Source organism: Dipodomys merriami, unplaced genomic scaffold, assembly GCF_024711535.1.
Source record: "Dipodomys merriami isolate MVZ:Mamm:240054 unplaced genomic scaffold, mDipMer1.0.p SCAF_17, whole genome shotgun sequence".
In the NCBI taxonomy this organism is placed as follows: Eukaryota; Metazoa; Chordata; class Mammalia; order Rodentia; family Heteromyidae; genus Dipodomys; species Dipodomys merriami.
Genome location: NW_027203048.1, coordinates 4,440,978 through 4,460,100, shown reverse-complemented (window position 1 = coordinate 4,460,100; position 19,123 = coordinate 4,440,978). Strand labels below are relative to the sequence as shown.

The 19,123-nt window shown below is 35.3% G+C and overlaps 1 protein-coding gene across 5 annotated transcripts in view; it reads left to right on the top strand.

The window, feature by feature from the left end:
• Window positions 1-19,123, top strand: part of Ldah (lipid droplet associated hydrolase) — a 90,489-nt gene that overhangs the window by 22,338 nt on the left and 49,028 nt on the right. For all 5 annotated transcript variants that reach the window (XM_070025067.1, XM_070025065.1, XM_070025066.1 and 2 more), the window contains exon 4: window positions 3,177-3,346. In XM_070025067.1, coding sequence (XP_069881168.1) covers window positions 3,177-3,346 — 170 coding nt within the window. The remainder of the gene's footprint in view (window positions 1-3,176; window positions 3,347-19,123) is intronic.

Sequence of the window (19,123 nt, the reverse complement as noted above, 5' to 3'; positions counted from 1 at the left end):
TTCAGATTTTTACATGAGAGATTCTCATCTGGTAAAGTCTATGTAAACATTCCAAAATCCACAGGGGGAGAAAATCAGAACCCTTAAAAGCTTCTGTTCCCAAGCATTTTGGATAGGGAGTATTGAGCCTACATATTACTCTCCTTTTACTAGGTCTTAAAGTGAGAGCTTAGATTGTTGGTAGCAGAGTTTTCTTCTTTTACAATGCATTTATTTAGTACTATAAATTTTCTTCACTACTTCCGCTGTGTCTCACAGATTTTGATACGTTATTATCTTTTATTTCTCTTGAGATCTTGTCTTTGCCCTATGAGTTATTTAAAAGAATATTAGTCATATCTGATTTTTTGCAAGTTTTCCTCTTTCCTATTATTGCTTTCTAGTTTATTTTCATTATTGTTGGAGAAAAATACACTTAAAGACTTCAAGTCTTTTAAATTTGTTAGTCTTCTTTTTGTGGTCCAGTGTATGTCCTGTCTTGTTGAATGTTCCATGAATACTTGTAAAGCTCAATATCTTCTAAATAAATTCTTTTTCTGTTTGAAGTAGCCAGTGTCTATGAATTACATTTTTAAACCCAAATTCCTCTTTCTGGTTGTATTTAGTAATCTTTATTGTACTAGGAAGTGTCAGAATGACAGTTCCTCCCTGTACCACAGAGCAGACCATGCTGTGCCTTGGAGATCTTCTGGATCCCTCAGTGTGATGGCATGCATCCTACCTGACGAGTGACAGTCTTATTTTCTGACCTTTCTGCTCCATGTCTCCCAATAACCACAGATACCCACAGTGTTTATGGCTGTCTTCAAAATAGCTCACACTCTTAGTGTCTTTTGTCGTTTGCTAAGTCAGTTTGCTGTTCCTGCTGAATCTCTCCCATGCTCCTCATTTCTCTTCTTGGAGTCCTTAGCAGATCATTTGTGTTAGTGGAAAGCATAGTTTGATGATCCTTTATATTACCATCTGTTTGGAGAATATTAATTGAATATTAATTTATAAGATATGTAATTGGAGTTAACAGGTTACCTTTTTTGTTTTTAAGTAAAATAGAAGTTTTGAGTAGAATGTCTATCATACTTTTAGAGCTAGCAGAATTATGCCAATGTTAAGATTCAGGAAGCAAACCAAACACTTAAGGTTCTGGGTCCAGATGAGAATGTACTTTCATGTTAGCTTAGTAATCTCTGGGGAGAGTTGTGTAAGGAGACTTTTGGACCAGTAAATTAAACATAAAGAATTAAAGACCACAGTTATCATCTACCTATTTTACTGATCATTATTTAGCTTGAACCCAAAAAGTCTCTTGGGGCCCCTGTCTCCCATTTGAGTAATAATGATGTGAATAGTAATTTTACCTATAAAATAGGGGTAAAATGTCTTGGGAAAACATATCAAAGCATTTTTTATCATTTTAGTATAACAATCCAATTTCAATTATATACAATTGACTGTTAACAGTGCCATAATTATTTTGACATTTTTATTAATAAAATATATGAGATAATACAGAGAGTTCTTTTTGTATCCTGTCTCCAGTTCCATCATGAATTTGGAGTAAATCACTTCTGGCTGTTTCTGTATTTTTAGTTATATATGTACGATGAATAATACAATATTATTGTATTTTTTTAATTATCTAAACATCAGATACCAGTGGCTCACTCCTATAATCCTAGCTACTCAGGAGGCTGAGCTCTAAGGATCATGGTTCAAAGTTAGCTCAGTAGGAAAGCCTGTGAGACTTTTATCTCCAATTAACCACCAGAAAGCCAGAAGTGTAGCAATTGCTCAGGTGGTAGTGCACTAGACTTGAACAAAAAAGCTCAGAGTCAGTGCTTAGGCCTGACTTCAAGCCACAGGACTAGCACCAAAACAAAAAACAAACAAAAATCCCAAGACATCTAAAGAGTAAACAATTCACTTGTTCTGCTCAAAGCACTCTTACAAATATGATGTTCTGTTTTCAGCTTCTTTATTATGTAAATTGTTTAATTAAAATCATTAGTAACATGTCACTTTGGAGCAATAGTAGGGGCAAGATGGAAGAGCTCAGTAACCAAGAAAATTCTCCTGTGAGATGTGAAGTTACCATCTGCAGATTCAGGCTTAGCTAAAGGCTCAGATAGCTAATATCTAGTCTTATCAGACCTGTGGTCATAGAGGAATTGTAAATACAGTTTATATGAAAATAGATAGCTAAACTTACACATTTATATTCAGTTTGTATGTAAACATTACATATATGTATATGCATACAGTAAGTTTAGTAAATTTAGTTACGTGTCTTGGCTAACGTAGAGAAAGGTACATCAGTTTTTATGTTTATGAATACAGAGGAGTACTGCCTTTTTTTTAACCCTGATCCAATAAAACTTTGATCTTTGTCCAAGTAAGTTCTTGAGATACTTACTTCAGGGTCTCATAATTGTTTTTATCTATGTTTTTTCTTACTCTACTGTGATCTCCTTGTAGGCAAGGGGCATTTTTAATTCAATATTGAAGAACCTAGCAAAGAGTTTTGACAGAAAGGAAGACTATCACAGGTCAAGACTGTGCTAGTTAAAAAGAACAGTTTACATTTTAACTGAAGTCTTTAAGTCTGAGGTCTTTAAAGAAATGAGCAGCTTATTTAAATTAATGAAACTATGCCATTTTTCTTAATTGTCTATTAATAACATGAATTAGTTCAAGCCAGTGGTTCTCAATGTGTGGTCCTGAGACCTGACCTATCAACATCTCCTGAAAATTTGGTGATAAAAATCCTTGGGCCCCAACCCAAATCTACCAAGTAAGAAACTTGTGGTATAGCGTAGAAATCTCTTAATAAGCCTTCTGGGGGATTGGTTCCCTTTCTAAGTTTGAGAACCCTGATTTAAGCTAACTGTTATTCATGGGACAGTTCAAAGTTTGTGGGCTTTGAGAACAAAGAGATCTGTATTTGAATTAACTGTCAGCCTGTTATGAGTCTGTAAGTGTTGAGATTTTTCACTATGATATGAAAATGATGATGAGTATTGGTTGACATAATTTGAGTGTCTAATACTGTAACTAAATACACTATAGACTTTTTATTAATAGTTACTCCTGCCTGTGCTTTCTTTAAAAAAAAATTACTTTGCAGCTTAGTGGATACTTACAGTTTTTGAGTGAAAGTATGCTTATATATTTGCTTTTAGATCCAAGTGCTCAAGAAATTAAGGATGTCTATGGGTTGAATGGCCAAACAGAACACAAACTGGCTTTTCTGAAAACTCATGTGCCAAAGGAAATGAAACTTATGCTCATTGGCCATTCAGTAGGCTGCTATCTTGCTCTTCAGATCTTGAAGCAAGCCCCTGAGCTCCCAGTAAGTATGCCTGAGAAGTGACTGCAGTTCCTTGGCTATGTTGTGCACAAATTCTCCTCAGCTTTTCTTGTTCTTTTGTCTCTTGGTTAAGGAGAAATAGAAAAAAGGCAAGGATACTTGGTGGCTTCTTGTATCCTTACCTCCCTATTACTATGGATCCATGTGAGTATATGTTTGTGAAATTTCTATAATGTTTCAAAGAATAATGCTCAGGGGGGGAGGGAATGGAATATTCTACATCAATATCTTTGAATCAGGATTTTCTGGCTCTGATGTTATCTTTAACTTGCTATCATTTATGAAGGAGTATTTAGGAACAGTCAAGACAAAAAAGGAATCTGCATATATTAGGAAAGTATTTTATACCAATATTCATGAAGCAAAAAAAGGTATTGCTGTCTTTGTTAATAGCAGACAAACATCTGCCCTTAATGGAATAATAGATTTTTAGTAGTTATAAATGACCTATAGCTTAGCAACCTTTATGAGTATACACTCATTTTTTTCATCCACATATTTTTTTCTTTTTTTTTAGTACTAAGAATTTACCTAGTGCCTTGTTCATGCTAGGCAAACACTCCACCCCTGGGCTACATCCTTAGCCCCCACACAAATACATCTTGGGAAATGGAATACCAGATATTAAGTGAGGTACTGGAGTCACAAAGATTGGTTTAAAGTGCTCAGAAAAGGAAAGGAACTATAAGAAACTACTTTCACTAGCACATACCATTAGAAAGATCCACTGAGTAGAAACAGTTCACAAAATAATTCGTTTCTTTGTTCAGACATATTAAGCATTTCCATGTATAGGTACTGTACTTTGTTCTGAGGAGTTTCCAGATAAATCTTACAGCTAAAAGGCCCTGGAGTCTTCTGGAGAAATCAGACTAACCATTGGTTGTGATATCTACTATCTTGTATAAATACTAGATGAGAGGAATGAAGTTGATTCTAATGACCTGAAGACAAGAGGGAAACGATCCTTTCACTTGACTCTTTACTCCATATGAGGACATACCTCCACTAGCATCTTGGATGCTCCACTAAAAATTTGTTCCACTTCCAGCCAGCTTGACACATTCACTTATTCATAATAGCCCTTGGAAAAAAAATACAGTTGAAGTCTCTTGGCTGTGGTTTTTAATATCAGTGAAGATTTTTTAACTTTTCTCTTATAGGATATAAAAAATACCTTTTTCATTCCTAAGTGTGAATTTGGCAAATTTAAGATGGCACTCTATTCATTGTATTATTGCTTCTACTCTATTGTATCTTTCTCCTAAGTAAGACATTTTAATCAGAAAACAGGACTTATTTTTGCTTTTAACCTTTAGTTAACCTTCTTAACTTTAGTTAGTTTATAATTTTGTCTATTTCCTTAATCTGCACTAGTCCTGTATACTTGGTTATCATCTATACAGTGTTCAGCCCTATCTGCTAGCAGTTCTGCCTGCATAGTTGGTATGACTGTTGGCTTTAGCCAGTGACCTGTATTCAGCAACTTCCTGTCAATTTGTATCTGTGCAACCTTGAACAGATTTTTGAGCTCCTACCTTAGTTTCCCCATCTGCAAACTGAGAATAACTATACGTTCTTCAAAAGATTTTTGTGAGGGATTATATAAAGTATTAAGAATAGCACCTGGAACTGAAAAGTTCTAAATAAGTTGTTATGGAAATGACACTGGAATCAATGACCCAGTTTTTTTTTTGTTGTTTTTTTGGGGGGTCCGGTCATGGGGCCTGAACTCTGGGCCTGGGCACTGTTCCTCAGCTCTTCAGCTCAAGGCTAGCGCTCTACCACTTGAGCCACAGCGCCACTTCCGGCTTTTTCTGCTTATGTGGTGCTGAGGAATTGAACCCAGGGCCTCAGGCATGCAAGGCAAGCGCTCTACCACTGAGCTATCTTCCCAGCCCAATGACCCAGTTTTTATGCTAACTACTGATTAACAACTGTATTGGTTATCTACTCTTCTCTGTCTGGTTGTCCTAACTTTAGCAACATAAAATGAAACAAATTTAATTTCTCAGTTGCTTATCAGAAATCTCACACAGATTATCTGGGTCCCCTACTACAAGGTCTTTCACAGGATACTAATCAAGGTATCTTCCACACTTGCAGTCTCATCAAAGACTTGAAGTGATGTGGGTCTGCTTCCAAAGTCCTCACATGGTTTGTTGGCAGGATTTAGTTCCAAGAGTACTTGGATTCAGGCCTTAGTTCATCACTGACAGTTGAGTTGTATCCATCCTCCATAACAGGTCAGCCTCTGGCTGCTGCATCTGAGCAACTTTGGTAGAACTGCCAAGGAGAATACTTTGGCAAGATGAAAGTCACAGGCTATAACTTAATTGCTGAAGTGACATCACATCACTTTTTTTGTATTGTTTGCATTAGAATCAGAACACTTTATGAAGCTCACCCTCAAGGAGAAGGAATTACACAAAAGCATGATTTCTAGGAGGTAAAGAGCATTGGGAGCCATGTCAAAGCTGCCTACTCACCACTGTGTAGCTCCCATGTCATTTGAGTGGTATATAGTCAATCATGTGATAATAGTAGTATATAAGTTAAAATAATTATTTTCTAATGTAGGCAATGACAGTTCTGTTAAGTATACAGCAAGCTGATATAAATTATAACTTTTATTGTTACAGGTATTTTCAAAAAATTGTAACATAAAAAAGGATACTTGCATATTTGAAATATAATAGTATTTTCTGTAAGCATAAGGAAAAATACTCATTTTTAGCTCATCACAGTTATTAACTTAATCATCAGTGTGTACTTTTGTGTTTTGTTTGCTCCAAATCTATTCTGTATGTAATGTGTAGTTTCTCTTGTGTGTATTTGAAAACAGTTGTTCAATGTATTTGTTTTTATTTTATTTTTTAAATACCTTCAAGTAGTTATACAAAGGGATTTCAATTCAATATGTTTATAAATATATGTTTAAAAATATATCTTGATCAGTGTTGCATCCTTTATGTTGTTTTGAACCCCTCTCTCTTTTCAGGATTATATTCACAATGTCTGTTAGGAAAGCAGTGTGAGTCATCTTAAGGTTAATATGTCTTCTTATAGCTTCTTCAGCTTTATAACTTATCTTTGCAAGAATGATAGTAAAAGAAGCTGGGGTGTAGCTTAGAGTTAGAGCACATGCTTAGCATGTGTGAAACCCTGGGTTCAATCCTCAGTGTGAAAAAGGAAAAAGAAAAATATTAACAGTAGTGAAAGGGACAGGGGAGATGAAATATGAGCTTAACCTAGTCTTATTTGTGAGATATAACTCATACTGTGATTACTTAGAGAGTTTTCAAAGAAACTTGTGAAATTATGTTTTATCTTCTTAAAGAAAAGTGGATGCTAAGAAAATGTATGTGATAAATTGTCCCTAAAGGACACCTTTTTCAGGGAGAGAGACATTCGTATGGTTTTTTTTTTCCATTATTCAAAAGCTTTATCTGGTTTCAATTAAATACACTGTTGAAATTCTCCCCCACTTACTCCCCTCCCGTTAAACACCTGTGCCAGTTAATATTGATGGTGTTATTCCTGTTGAAGTGTTGAAATGTCAGTGTCTCTGGGCCACTCTAATACAAACCAAGGCCTGTATGCCTTAAGTTAGCATGACACACTCCATTTAAGATGCATTTGACAATCAAGTAAGTTTGTATAAGCGAGAGTGTTGCAATCCTTAATCATTTTGCCAAAAATAAGTTCACTGTTATGTTTTATAACATATGAAGTGTGATAATAAGAAACTTGTGTTTCCATCTTGTCTGTTATTTTTACTGGAATTTTTGAATCCCATAAGATTTTGAAGACATATTTGTAGTTTGGTAGCTGGTTTGTTGGGCTTTTCAGTTTGGTTCAGTTCTTTGCAATATTTTTATAACTAATTATAAGCAACTTGGATCTTAAATTGTTATAAATGACATTGTATATGTCAGATGGATTATATGACCTACATTTCAGTACACTGAAGAATAATTGCCTCTGCTAAAACTATATTGTACATGTATTTTTTTTCTTTTTTAAGCGGCTTTGATACACAGAACTGTAGAAATACATCATTTTAATAGTAGTGTCCAGAATGAGGCATTTTAAAAGAAATTAGTTAATTGGAGACTAAGTTATTATTGCCATGACTTGTAATAATAAATTAAATTGTTTTTAGACTCCTAGATCTTAGAAATGATGTAGGCCTTAGAGGCAGTCTAGACCCATCTTTTTTTTTTACAAGTAAGAAGAGGAAAGTACCTTGGTTCTGTTTGTATTGTAGAGTGAGGTGTTAGTATAAGAGACTGTACAAAGGGATCTAATGGGAAGAGAAAGAATGAAAGGCAACCAGCTGATAGACAAGTTGACAATCCAGATGAGAAATGATGAAGACAATGTATAGGATAAAATTGCTGGTGGAGATTGTTAGAGAAAAGAAAGTATCATAGATATGTACATATTAAGGAGCTTCATTTTGTGTAAAGAACAATAAAAACAAAGAAAGAGAAAGCACAGTAATTTTTCAAACTGTTGCCATAAGTTCATGAATGGATCCTGCATCATTCAGTGTATTACAACAGTGAATTGTTTATGGATATAGGCTATGACACAGAGACAATGTTCAGGAGCTTCAACAAGTAGCCTCTATCTGGAATATTCTTGTGGCAGAGAAGAGAAAGGAAGTAGTGAACCAAAAACTGCATTTTAAAATCTTTCTTGGAAGTAACGCTGGCCACTCACATTTCATTGAACAGAGCAAGTCACATGACCAAGTCTGAGACTGATCAGTGTGGGCAGTATGATCCTCCCCTGAGAAAGAAAGCATGTGTTTGTGAATGCTAAAACAGTATTTTTAAAGACATAAAATAAGTATATTGTGATAGATATATATAAACATTTGTTTCACATTTTATCAGTATGTATTGATAACTTGGACCACAGTGTGAAACGTATCTTTCATTGTGAGTCAAAGTGAAAAAAAAAAAAAGTAGAACAGCCAAACCACCTACTTGGGCACTATTTGAATTTTGAGCCCATAAAACCTTTAGAAAAATTTCATTGTAATCTTAAGCTATAAGAATGGGAGGGTGCTTTACACATCAATAGGTAATTGAAACAAGGCAACAGTTGAGTCAACAAAAGTTGAAGAGGATGAGAACTTCAGTCTGCTGGAGTTAGTAATTGAAGAGTCATCAATGACCTTGGAGAAACCATTTTTAGTGGAAGATATAAGAAATTAGGTAAGAAATGGAAAGTCATCCAAGAGTTAGCCAGTGAAAGAATGAAATGTTAATTAAGGAATAATGGTCGTGGAACATTTTTTTTCCTATAAGTGGGAGAGATTTTAACACATGCTGAGATGAATAACCCAACAGAGATGTTGCAAATAAGAGAGAAAGGAGAATATTCATTGGAGATTTCCTTCTCTTTAGCTTTTAGGCTTGTTCACTTGAAAATTGAGACCATTAATCTTTGCGTCCTTGTAAAAATGTTTTTCAGTGAGGAGATTTTTATGTGCTTGTACTTGGTTCTCCAAGTCAATCTTAGAAGACTGAGTCAACTTTTAACGTTGATATTTTTGTCATTGCCAACCATAATGACACATAATGTTCATTTGAAATACACAAAATATATTTACATGAAACAGTGTTATTTAAAAACCAAATTATTCTCATGGTACTGAAATTCCAGGAGCTAATTGCCTGGTCCAGTTGTCAATCACAAATAAGTGGCAGAACTAGTACACTGTGTTGTTTTCTAACTTCCCCAATATCTGCTTTCTTTTGAATTCGTTACAAAATTTAAGATTATAGATGGTTGGAGTAAGTTACTTCCAGAAACTGTAAATCTGACTGGGTACCGTGGCTCACATCTGTAATCCTAGCTGCTCAAGAGGCTGAGGTCTGAGGATCACGGTTCAAAGCCAACCTAGATAGAAGACTAGTCTAGGAGACTCTCCCCGATTAACTACCAAAAAGCCAGAAATGGAGCTATTGCTCAAGTGGGTGGTAGAGCACCAGCTTTGAGCAGAAAAGCAAAGGGACAACACCCAGGCCCTAAGTACAAGCCACAGTAATGGTACCAAAAAAAAACAGAAATCACTAAATCCAATTCGCCCTAAATTTAAGATTTCTATTGCTGTTTCTTGCATACTTGGGTTCTTCAGATACATCAGAGGGAATGCTTTGAAGAGTGTTTGGAGAAAGTTGGAGAAATGAGAGAATGTGTGAGTGCTGGGAAACATAGAAGACAGAGAGCTGGCATTGAAGCTTGGGCCAAAGGTAGAAATGGAAATCAGAATAACTTATTAATGAATCCTGGTGGATTAAAACTACAAAGGTTAGGCAGTAGGTAACTGACTACTCTGATTTGTGGAAGACTCCATTTCAGAAAATAGTAAAACTCTAAAAAAAATTTTTGGTATTGAATATGGTGACTTAAGCATTTTTATATGTGTATCTGTTTATGTTTGTGCACACACATAGCCTTTTCAGAATTATCTTGGAGAATACCTTGCTGAAAATTAGACACATGGAAAGTTTCAACTTTTCAACTTCAGCCATTTTTAGTTATCTGAATATTTTTAAGAATCTTGAAATTGCTTTCAAAGTGGAAAAATTATGTGGGCTTTTTTCATCTTTTCATAACTCAAAAACTATTTAATATATTTTCTCAAAGTCTGCACACAAAAAAATCACCTTTGGGCTGAAACCAAGCATGGAAAATTTTACCACAAAAGGCTAATTTTTTTGGAAAGCTGAAAGAAAGTGAAAACAGGGGTTTATAATAGAACATTCTTCATGCATGTTAATACTTAGTTCTTTATCTAATGCATTTCATCTGAGAATTTTTTAACACTTCAAGTTTAACCATTAAGCCATTTTAATGTTTGTATATCCATGATATACTGTCAAGTAGAGAAAGCTTTTCTTATCCTCTCAACCCTTGCAAGTTAATGAGTTGTGTTTAAAGGGATAGATATGGCAATGAGGTGAAGTGACTAGTGGCTCGAGAAAGCTTTGTACCAACTAATGCATTTTGTCACTATCTCTTCCTATTCAAAGAATAGTTATGAATAGTATAACAAATCGTGCTAGACATTGATATCAAAGCCAGTATTTCTCAAAGCAGTAGCTCTGTCACCTGGAATACTATTAGAAATGCATATTCTATAATGTGCCAGTAGCTCATACCTATAATCCTAGCTAGTCAGGAGGCTGAGATCTGATGATCATGATTTGAAGCTAGTTCTGGCAGAAAATGTCATACTTTTATCTCCAGTTAAACAGCAAAAAGCTGGAAGTGGAGGTATGGCTCAAGTGTAGCATGTCAGTCTTGAGCAGAAAAAGCTGAGGGGTAGTTCCCAGGCCCTGAGTTCAAGCCTTAGTACCAGCACATGCACACATATACATATGAAGTGCACATTGTGAGGCCCCACCACAATGGTGGAATGGAAGCTCTGAGGAATGTTGCCCACCAATCAGCAATCCTGGTGCTTGATCAAGCATGAGAAACACTGAACTAAGCATTTTGAAAGCTTGAGACATAGAATGCATCTAAAAAGCTGTGGACAATTAAATTTGTCCTGGGTCTTTCTGTAACGTCAGCTGTCTTCCCTTGGAAGTAGGAAACAATACTAATCAAGTTCTCTGGTCTTTTCTGTATGAATGTACTGAAGCTCTTTTCACCTATGACCTTGTCTACAGCACAGAACTTCCAGCTTGTTAAGAGCAATGGCACCTCCATGATTTATTTTAACTCATTCTCTTGAGTTATCTGTATAAAATTTGGGATGGTAGTGTATAGTATTTCATTCTCATATCTTTGAAGTCTTAAGTTCCAAGATTTAAACAGCAAGGTATCAGGTCCATCAGTTGAAACTGATGTAAATAATATCTACTCTTCTGTGTGAAAATTTTCAGTCCTATGCTTTACAGTTCTCCTTCACATTCCAACAAACTCTAATGTCCATGGCATTGTAACTCATGAGAATAGTATCCTGGTGATGGATGTCATACATCAGTGGGTGTGAGCCTTCAATTAATTTGGGCCTGGTTTAGTTTAAGGACAGGAATTTTAGGCATAGCCTAAGGGAACTTAAAGAGTTTAAAATTATACTCAGTCGAAAACCATCTCACTGAGACATTTAGCTGTGTATGCTATTAGACAGGGAAAAGAAGAGACATTTATATGACAATTTAAATTTCTGTTATGAAGATTTTGAGAGAAATAAAAATAAACATGAAAGGAATCTCCCAAAAGCAGAAGAACATAGCTAATAAGCTTTTATTATCTTTGCTTTTTCCTTAAATATTTTTTAAATACTTGCATTATAATGCCTATATTAGACTCATTTTACTTCATGGTGTCTTAAAGAATATTCTCTTATATAACTACCATATCATTATCATACCCATCAAAGCTAATGATGATTCTTCAATATCATCAATTATAGTTCATATCTAGATTTTCTTTGTTCCCAAAATGTATTTTTGGAATTGATTTGCAAGATCATTCTCTGAGTGTTTTTTTCCTAATCATAAAAGTTAAGGCATTTGCAAATTTTAGAGGTAAAAAAGTAAATTAAAAATTAGTGTTTAGAGAAACCTAACAGACTTTGTACCACAAACTGCTTTTTTTTATCAAGCACATAGTTTCTTGATATGTGAAATCACCTAAAGGAAAAGTATAGTTAGATCTCATTACAGTTTATTTTGAAGATACTTGTTTTATAAGTTCATTACTTTATACAGGTTTTTTATATTTATTATATACTTATATATAATTTATATGTATATTGTATTTATTTTATTATATTTATATTTTTATTTTCTATTTCATTTCATTTTGTGCCCAACCCAGATAAACCCAACAGTTCAAAATTTCTGAAAAATTAGTTGCCTTTTATGCATCATTTCATATTCCTATTCTCCCTTTTTTCAACACCTGTCTTTCCTATATATGGATAAGCACTGTAAATACTAGATTGAGATTATACTTTTATATGATTTTCCTGTGTGTGTGTATATGCATGCGCCCATGTGTGTGTGTGTGTGTGTGTGTGTGTGTGTGTGCATGCCAGTGTGTTGTCCATGAGCTTTTGTGCATAGGGCTAGCACTCTACCACTTGAGCCATGACCTTTTGGCATTTAATTAGAGATAACAGTTTCCTGGACTTTCCTGCCAAGACTGGCTTCAAACCACTATCTTCAGATCTCAGCCTCCTAAGTAGCTTTGGCTACAGGAATGAGTCAGGAGCCACCTGGCTTGTATTTTCTTTTATATGGGTCATTAAGACCAATTAACTTATTCCTTGAGTTTTCTTTGCTTAGGTCAGAGAAAATGTCTAAGTACCTCATCTCTGTTTTATATTTAATGTAAATTGAAATAGCCCCCTCTAAGTGAGGGGCGCTATTTAGTCCTTAGTGGCATAAAACTAGAATCATCTTCAAAAGAAACTACAGAAAACATTCAAACACATGGAGACTGAACAACACATTGTTAATGCAGGTCATTGATGAAATAAGGGGGAAATCAAAAAGTTCCTAAAATATAATAAAAATGAAAACACAACCTAACAGAACCTTTGGGATATAATGAAAGCAATGCTAAGAGAAAAGTTTATAGATACGAGCACCTATATTATTTTAAATACAGACCTCTAATAGAAAACTAATTTGATGAAAGAACTCTACAATGAAAACTGTAAGACCTTGAAGAAAACACCAGATTTAAAGACCTGGCATGTTTGTAAGCAGAATTAGTATGAAAATGGCCATACTACTAAAAATAATGTAGATTCCATGCAATCCTTATCAAAATCCAAGTAGTTCTTCACAGAAAAAGAAAAATTAACCTTAAAAATTCTAGAAATGCCCCATCTCTTTCACCAAAATGCAAATCAAAACATTACTGAGATTCCGTCTCCCTCTCACCCCAGTTAGAATGGCCATCATCCAGATTACAGACAACAGATACTGGTATAGACATGGGGAGTGAGGAGGGGACGGAATCTTAATACACTGCTGGTGGAATGTAAACTAGAAAAACCACTATGGAAGACAGTTGGGAGATTCTTCAAAAAAATGACTACAGAACTACCCTGTGATCCAACAATACCATTCATGGGTATTGCTATGGCAGAGTACCTTATTTGTAAGTTTCCCAGTGATTGGAGGACTACAGGTCTGGAAAATATACCTTTGCATCTTTCCACATGTAAACTTTGTTCAAACAAGAGCAAATTCACGTTTCAGTGGGTGGAGCATAACTGTTACAGTAGAGAACTGGGAGCAGGAAAGTAGAGACAGATGAACAGCAATTGTGGAACTTCCCTTTTTGTGGGTATTGTTTATTTTACCCTGAAGCTTTCTAGATCTATTTGTGGAGATGAAAATCTGAGTGTGATCTTTCAAAAGGAAAAAGTTCTCTACTATGGTTATCCATGTAAGAGCTTCTTGTATAAAAGCTCACTTTTTTCTTGTGTGGAAAATCTGTGAACAAAACGCAATGTCACCCCACCTACTCACCCACTCAAAAAAAAAAAAACCCTGAAGTGGAAAAAGCCTAGCAGGCACTAAATGGAAGATACTTCACAAGAATAAAATGTGGTCACTTCGAGATCTCACATTCCAGGCCTGCTCAGTCTATTTGTATTTGGTTAGGAAGAAGTAATATTGTTAGGTATTGGGAGGTATACTGATATATAAAGACTGAAGCCCATAGTCCCACTGAAAGCCTAAAGCACCTTCTCCTTCAATATTTTCAGAAACCTCTGGCTTCTGAGACTCTTAACTGCTGCCCACAAATCAGTAAATAACAAGGAAAAACCATTTATAGTACTCCTCTTTGCGTTTCCTTTTTCCCAAAATATTTTTCTTCAGTTTCCTCTGCTCTTCAAGGAGATTTTTGTATTTACCCCACTTTCCCAATGTTCCTGACAGGAAGACTACAGTGCAGCAAGGTAGTCCTCTCCCCTCTTCCTTTGCGCACCATTACCAGCTGTTGCCTGGCTTTAAGTCCTGCCAGTTGTGATACTGAGAAGTGTGTCATTCTGTTGAACCTTGTTACTTTATATGAGAATTATTCTCAGGAAAGTTTAGAATCTTCACTTTATCCCCAGTATTATATTTTAGAATGATATTTCTTAGACTGCTTACACTTTTTTATCTGGAAATGGTATATTTACTATGTAAGTATTCATATTCACGTGTTTTTTTTCTTTTGTTCTCATTATTGTTACATTTTTCAGAAATAGTTTTGTTCATAGTTTCTTTTCCATCATCCAGCTCTTTTCTTTTTCAGTTCTATATGATGAGAAACATGGGGTATTTTCTCCAGCTTTATGTTCTAATTAATATAATTAATATAATCTAATTAAACTTTTAATCTCAGCATTCATGCAAATTGTATCCAATGAATTTCTTGTCTTTTTTGTAGTAACCTTTAATTTGTGTATCTGTCTTAGCAAAATTGGAGAATCTTGTCTTGCTTTATCTCATTTCTGAATTCATTTTCCTGTTTGTTAATCTGTTATAATCAAAAATTAATGCAAAAAAATAAAAAAAAGCAGCACAGTCCCAAGCATAGGTACCATGATATTTTTGTGTCTAGTATTTCCTACATACATTACCTCTGTATATGTTTTTCTGGAGCCATTGTGATTCTCCAAGGGGGTCAGGAGGAATCTTCAGCATTCTTCCCTGAGAGCAGTATCCTTGAAGCACATAGTCTACAGGGTTGATGTTGCATGTGAAAGTCTCACATTCAGTGTTCGGTTTTCTCTTGCCCGCTTTTTCATATGATTCACTTTCCTCCAGCCTCTTTCACATCCTAATATGCCCAGGTCCAGAACCTCTTTCCTTCCATTCCTATACAGAGTAAACTGTCAAGACTGTACTGAGGTTGCAGAGATGTTGTGTGGAGTTACTAGATAAGGCCGGTATCCTGGTTAACTAGCTACCTTCAGCAAATCTTCCATTAATTTAGATTCCTCTGTGCCATAACTGTTTCGTGCACCCCTATGAGGGACTTGGACACATCTGTGAACAAAACAGGAAGTAGCTTTGCAGGGTTTACAGTCTACTAAGAGGAGGTGGAAATAAGCATAAAAGTGAGTAAATTAGTACTCTCAGAGGTGATTTTTTTTTTAATAGGGGGAAAAAGTAAATTAAAACAAAAAAAAGTAGAGCAAGGAATTGAAAGTGCCTTGGCTGATGGATAGAGGGCAGTGGTGGACTGTAAGTTCTTTTTTATCATTTTCCTTGGAAGTTATTTCAAATAAGATTGCAAGAATTGATGATGGAAGGGGTGACTGAGCAATATGCACTGGACAAATAAATGGGCACGTTAAATTATAACCCCATTGTAAAACCATTTGAAGGCAAAAATAAAATGAAAGAAGCAAAACACATTGGAAGAACACAAGAAAGTAAGGAACATATGTTCTTTACCCAGATTTACTTGTTTTTAATATTTTACCTCATTTGCTTTATTTTTACTACGTATGTGCATGTACAGGTGTCATTCTGTTTTGAGGTTAATTTAAATATTCTGAATATCCCTACATACATCCTTAAATGTATAGTTTTTAAGACAAGAGAGTCTCTTTAACCACAATGTAGTTGTCAACTTCAGTAAATTTCATAATGGTGTGTAATGCCTAGTCTACTTACCATATTCCTGTTGTGTGGTTTCACCCACTAATGCCCTATTTTTCCTATTCCACCAGAGAATCCAGTCTGGAATCAAGTATTGCATTAGATTATCAGATCTCTATTCTCCTTTGGTCTGAATCATCTTCGTAAACTGTTTCTTCACAAACTAACATTTTAAGGAACACAATTCCTTTAAAAAGACAAAGACCAAAAATATTATTCTGAATCTCCTGTTTGTCTCATGTTCCCTTATAATAGATTGGGATTGTATATCCTTGGACACAGTGCCGTGTAGGTGATGCTGTGGCCTTCTCAGGGTTGTACATGTGTAAGTGTGCTACACAAAGCTTATCTTCATTGGTGATGTTACTGAACACCCAGTCAACTCCACTGAATAGTTGCTACCTTGTTTTAGCAAATAACAAACAATATGTAATGGGTCATTTTTAAGATTATAAGCAATAACCCAGTCTTAGCCAAAAAATTTTCCAAAGATGTTTTCCATATTTAACATTTATCTATCCTTTCCTATCTAATCTTTGCCATGTTGGTTGCAAAAATGGGTTTCCAACCATAATATTCTCTCCATATATCCCACTTGGCACTCAGTCTTCTGTAATCAAAAAATTTCTACTTTCAAATTTTTGACCTTTTTATGCGTGTATGTGATTACTTGTCAGCATGGACTTGTTTGATTCATTAAAGATATATGAATTACTATTGCAGTTAATTACATGGATGGGGAAATTGGCCAGCAGGAACCCCTTCAATCTGACTCTGTTTTTAAGCAAGATAATAAGTAGGCGTAATTGAGAAGTGGTTTATAGGAGGTAGAATTAACTATGTGATTCTCACAGGGACAGAGATTTTAAGCAGCAGAAATGGGTTTTACAAAGGTTGAAGGCCAGAAGTGTGTTTGAGGAATAGCATGAAGGCCAAGTGGTTGGAGAAAAGTAGAGTAGGAAATAATAGACAGGAGAGTTGTCTAAAAGACTTTGCTCTAAGTAGGAAAGCAATACCTGACCTAGGTTTGTTTGTTTGTTTGTTGTTGTTGATTTTAGTGTTGAGGTTGGAAACAAGGGATTTGTGTAGGCTAGGCAAGTGCTCTGACACTGAGCTACATCCTTAGTCTGATTTTTAAAGAAATATTCTTGCTGTTGTGTTTAGAATGAAGAGAAAAGAGTAGAAGGCCAGTTGTTGCAGTAATTCATGTGAAAGATGATAGCATACATATGTATTGGATAATAAAGATAACAGTTGATTTTTTTTTAAAGTGTTCTAATTGTGGTGGGGGGGCGGGGAGCAGGGAGGGGGCAGAAGTGTTGAAGTGGAAGCCATTGAATTTCTTAGTTGATTAAATATGGACTATGAGAGTAAAGAAGGAATCAGGCTGGCTATCAAGTTGAAGGCTGAGCAACAAGATAGATGAGTGACCATCACGTGAGCTAAGGAAATTTGGATGGATTCACTTTGAGAAATGTCATAAATTTAGATTTGGAATACTACAGCTGAAGTGATATTTAGACATCCCAATTGAAAATGGAGAGTTACTTTCTTTAAAAAAAAAAAATAAGTCTGAGGTGTTACTATCAAAAGAGATTGAAATGGGCAAGTCAGAGAAGTGAGAAGAAAAACAAGTTATAACAGTAAGTGTATGGATAAGAATGTCATATACTTTAGGTTAAGTATGGACTGTGAATCGACCATTGGATTTAGCAACTTGAAGAGTAGGGGAAATGAAAGATTTTCAGCTTGATACCTCAGTGAGTATCCTCCCTCCTTAAAAGTTCTATAAATGGTCTTTTTCCGTCTACTCTCCAGCTTCTGAAAATAGATTGACATCTCTGGTCTGCTATTGGTAATTCTCTCTCATCTGCTATCCATATTTTATTGTTTTATTGTTTATAATAGGTTACATGGACTTTATTTTCATTTTTCTTAGGCTTTAGGAGTAAGTAGCTTCCTGACACTATAGCCCTACTAACATATCAGTTTCAGCCCAGAAAGACTCATTTGCCCTCAAATCCAAGCAAGTAAATTTCTGTTACTTGGAACCATGTAATTGTGGTGCCTTATTGCAACCCTTATTGGAAACAGCTACACTATCCTTGACATTGAGTGGTTTTACAGTGTGAAGACTTATCCATCTGGCTTACCAGGAAATGGTCGTGCATCATTTCTGTTAGATTCCCTTCCTGCTTTCTCTATGACTTTTCTTCCTGGAATTCACTTAGTAGAGCTCTAGTTTTCCTGGATTCAGCTAATTAATTTTCTTTCTACTTGCTCGTCTCTGTGATTTCAATGGGATTTTTTCCACTCCTAATCTTCCAGAGTTTTGACTTCTTTAATTGAACAGTTATTTTTAATATTTAAGAAATATTGCCTTACTGTCTCATATATCCTGCTCATTATTAATGTAATAGTTCCTTATTTCTAAACAAATTATAATTTTGTTTGTTCCTTCATTGTCCTTTGAATTTCATTCCATTTTTTTGGTTAGTTTTTCTCTGTCTCCCATGTTAGGAATTTTACTCTTAAGTTTGTTAACCTCTTGGTTCTTTTTTACATTTAAGGTATATATTAAATTTGTTATGTGGAGATCTCTCTGCACGAGCTAGACTTATTAATGGCATGGACTTCTGGCTCCCCTGTGTAATGATTAGAAACAAGTCATCTCTTTTGTCAAGAATCTCAAATGTTAGTGTAGTGATCAGGCTTCTCCTAAGAAGACAATTATGGAAATAGTTAAGTCTGGAAGGGCCAAAAATTCCATTTATATCACCGGAGTGAATTCCTACATACTGAGTTATACCCATGCTCTCTCCCCCAACTCCTGCCTACACACACACACACACACACACACACGCACACACACGCGCACGCACGCACGCACGCATGCACGCACGCACACACCTCACCCCCTGCATCACCAAACCACTCATATAATGTTGCAATCCAGCTAGGATAATTGTTCATCTCTGAAGTGATTTTTGTCAGTCTTTTAGTGGATTTCAAAGATACATGTTTAGGATCTAAAGTACAGTTTTCTCTCTGAAATTGACAAAAGAATGGTAATTTTTAAAACTGAGCATCTATGGCTCACACCTGTAATCCT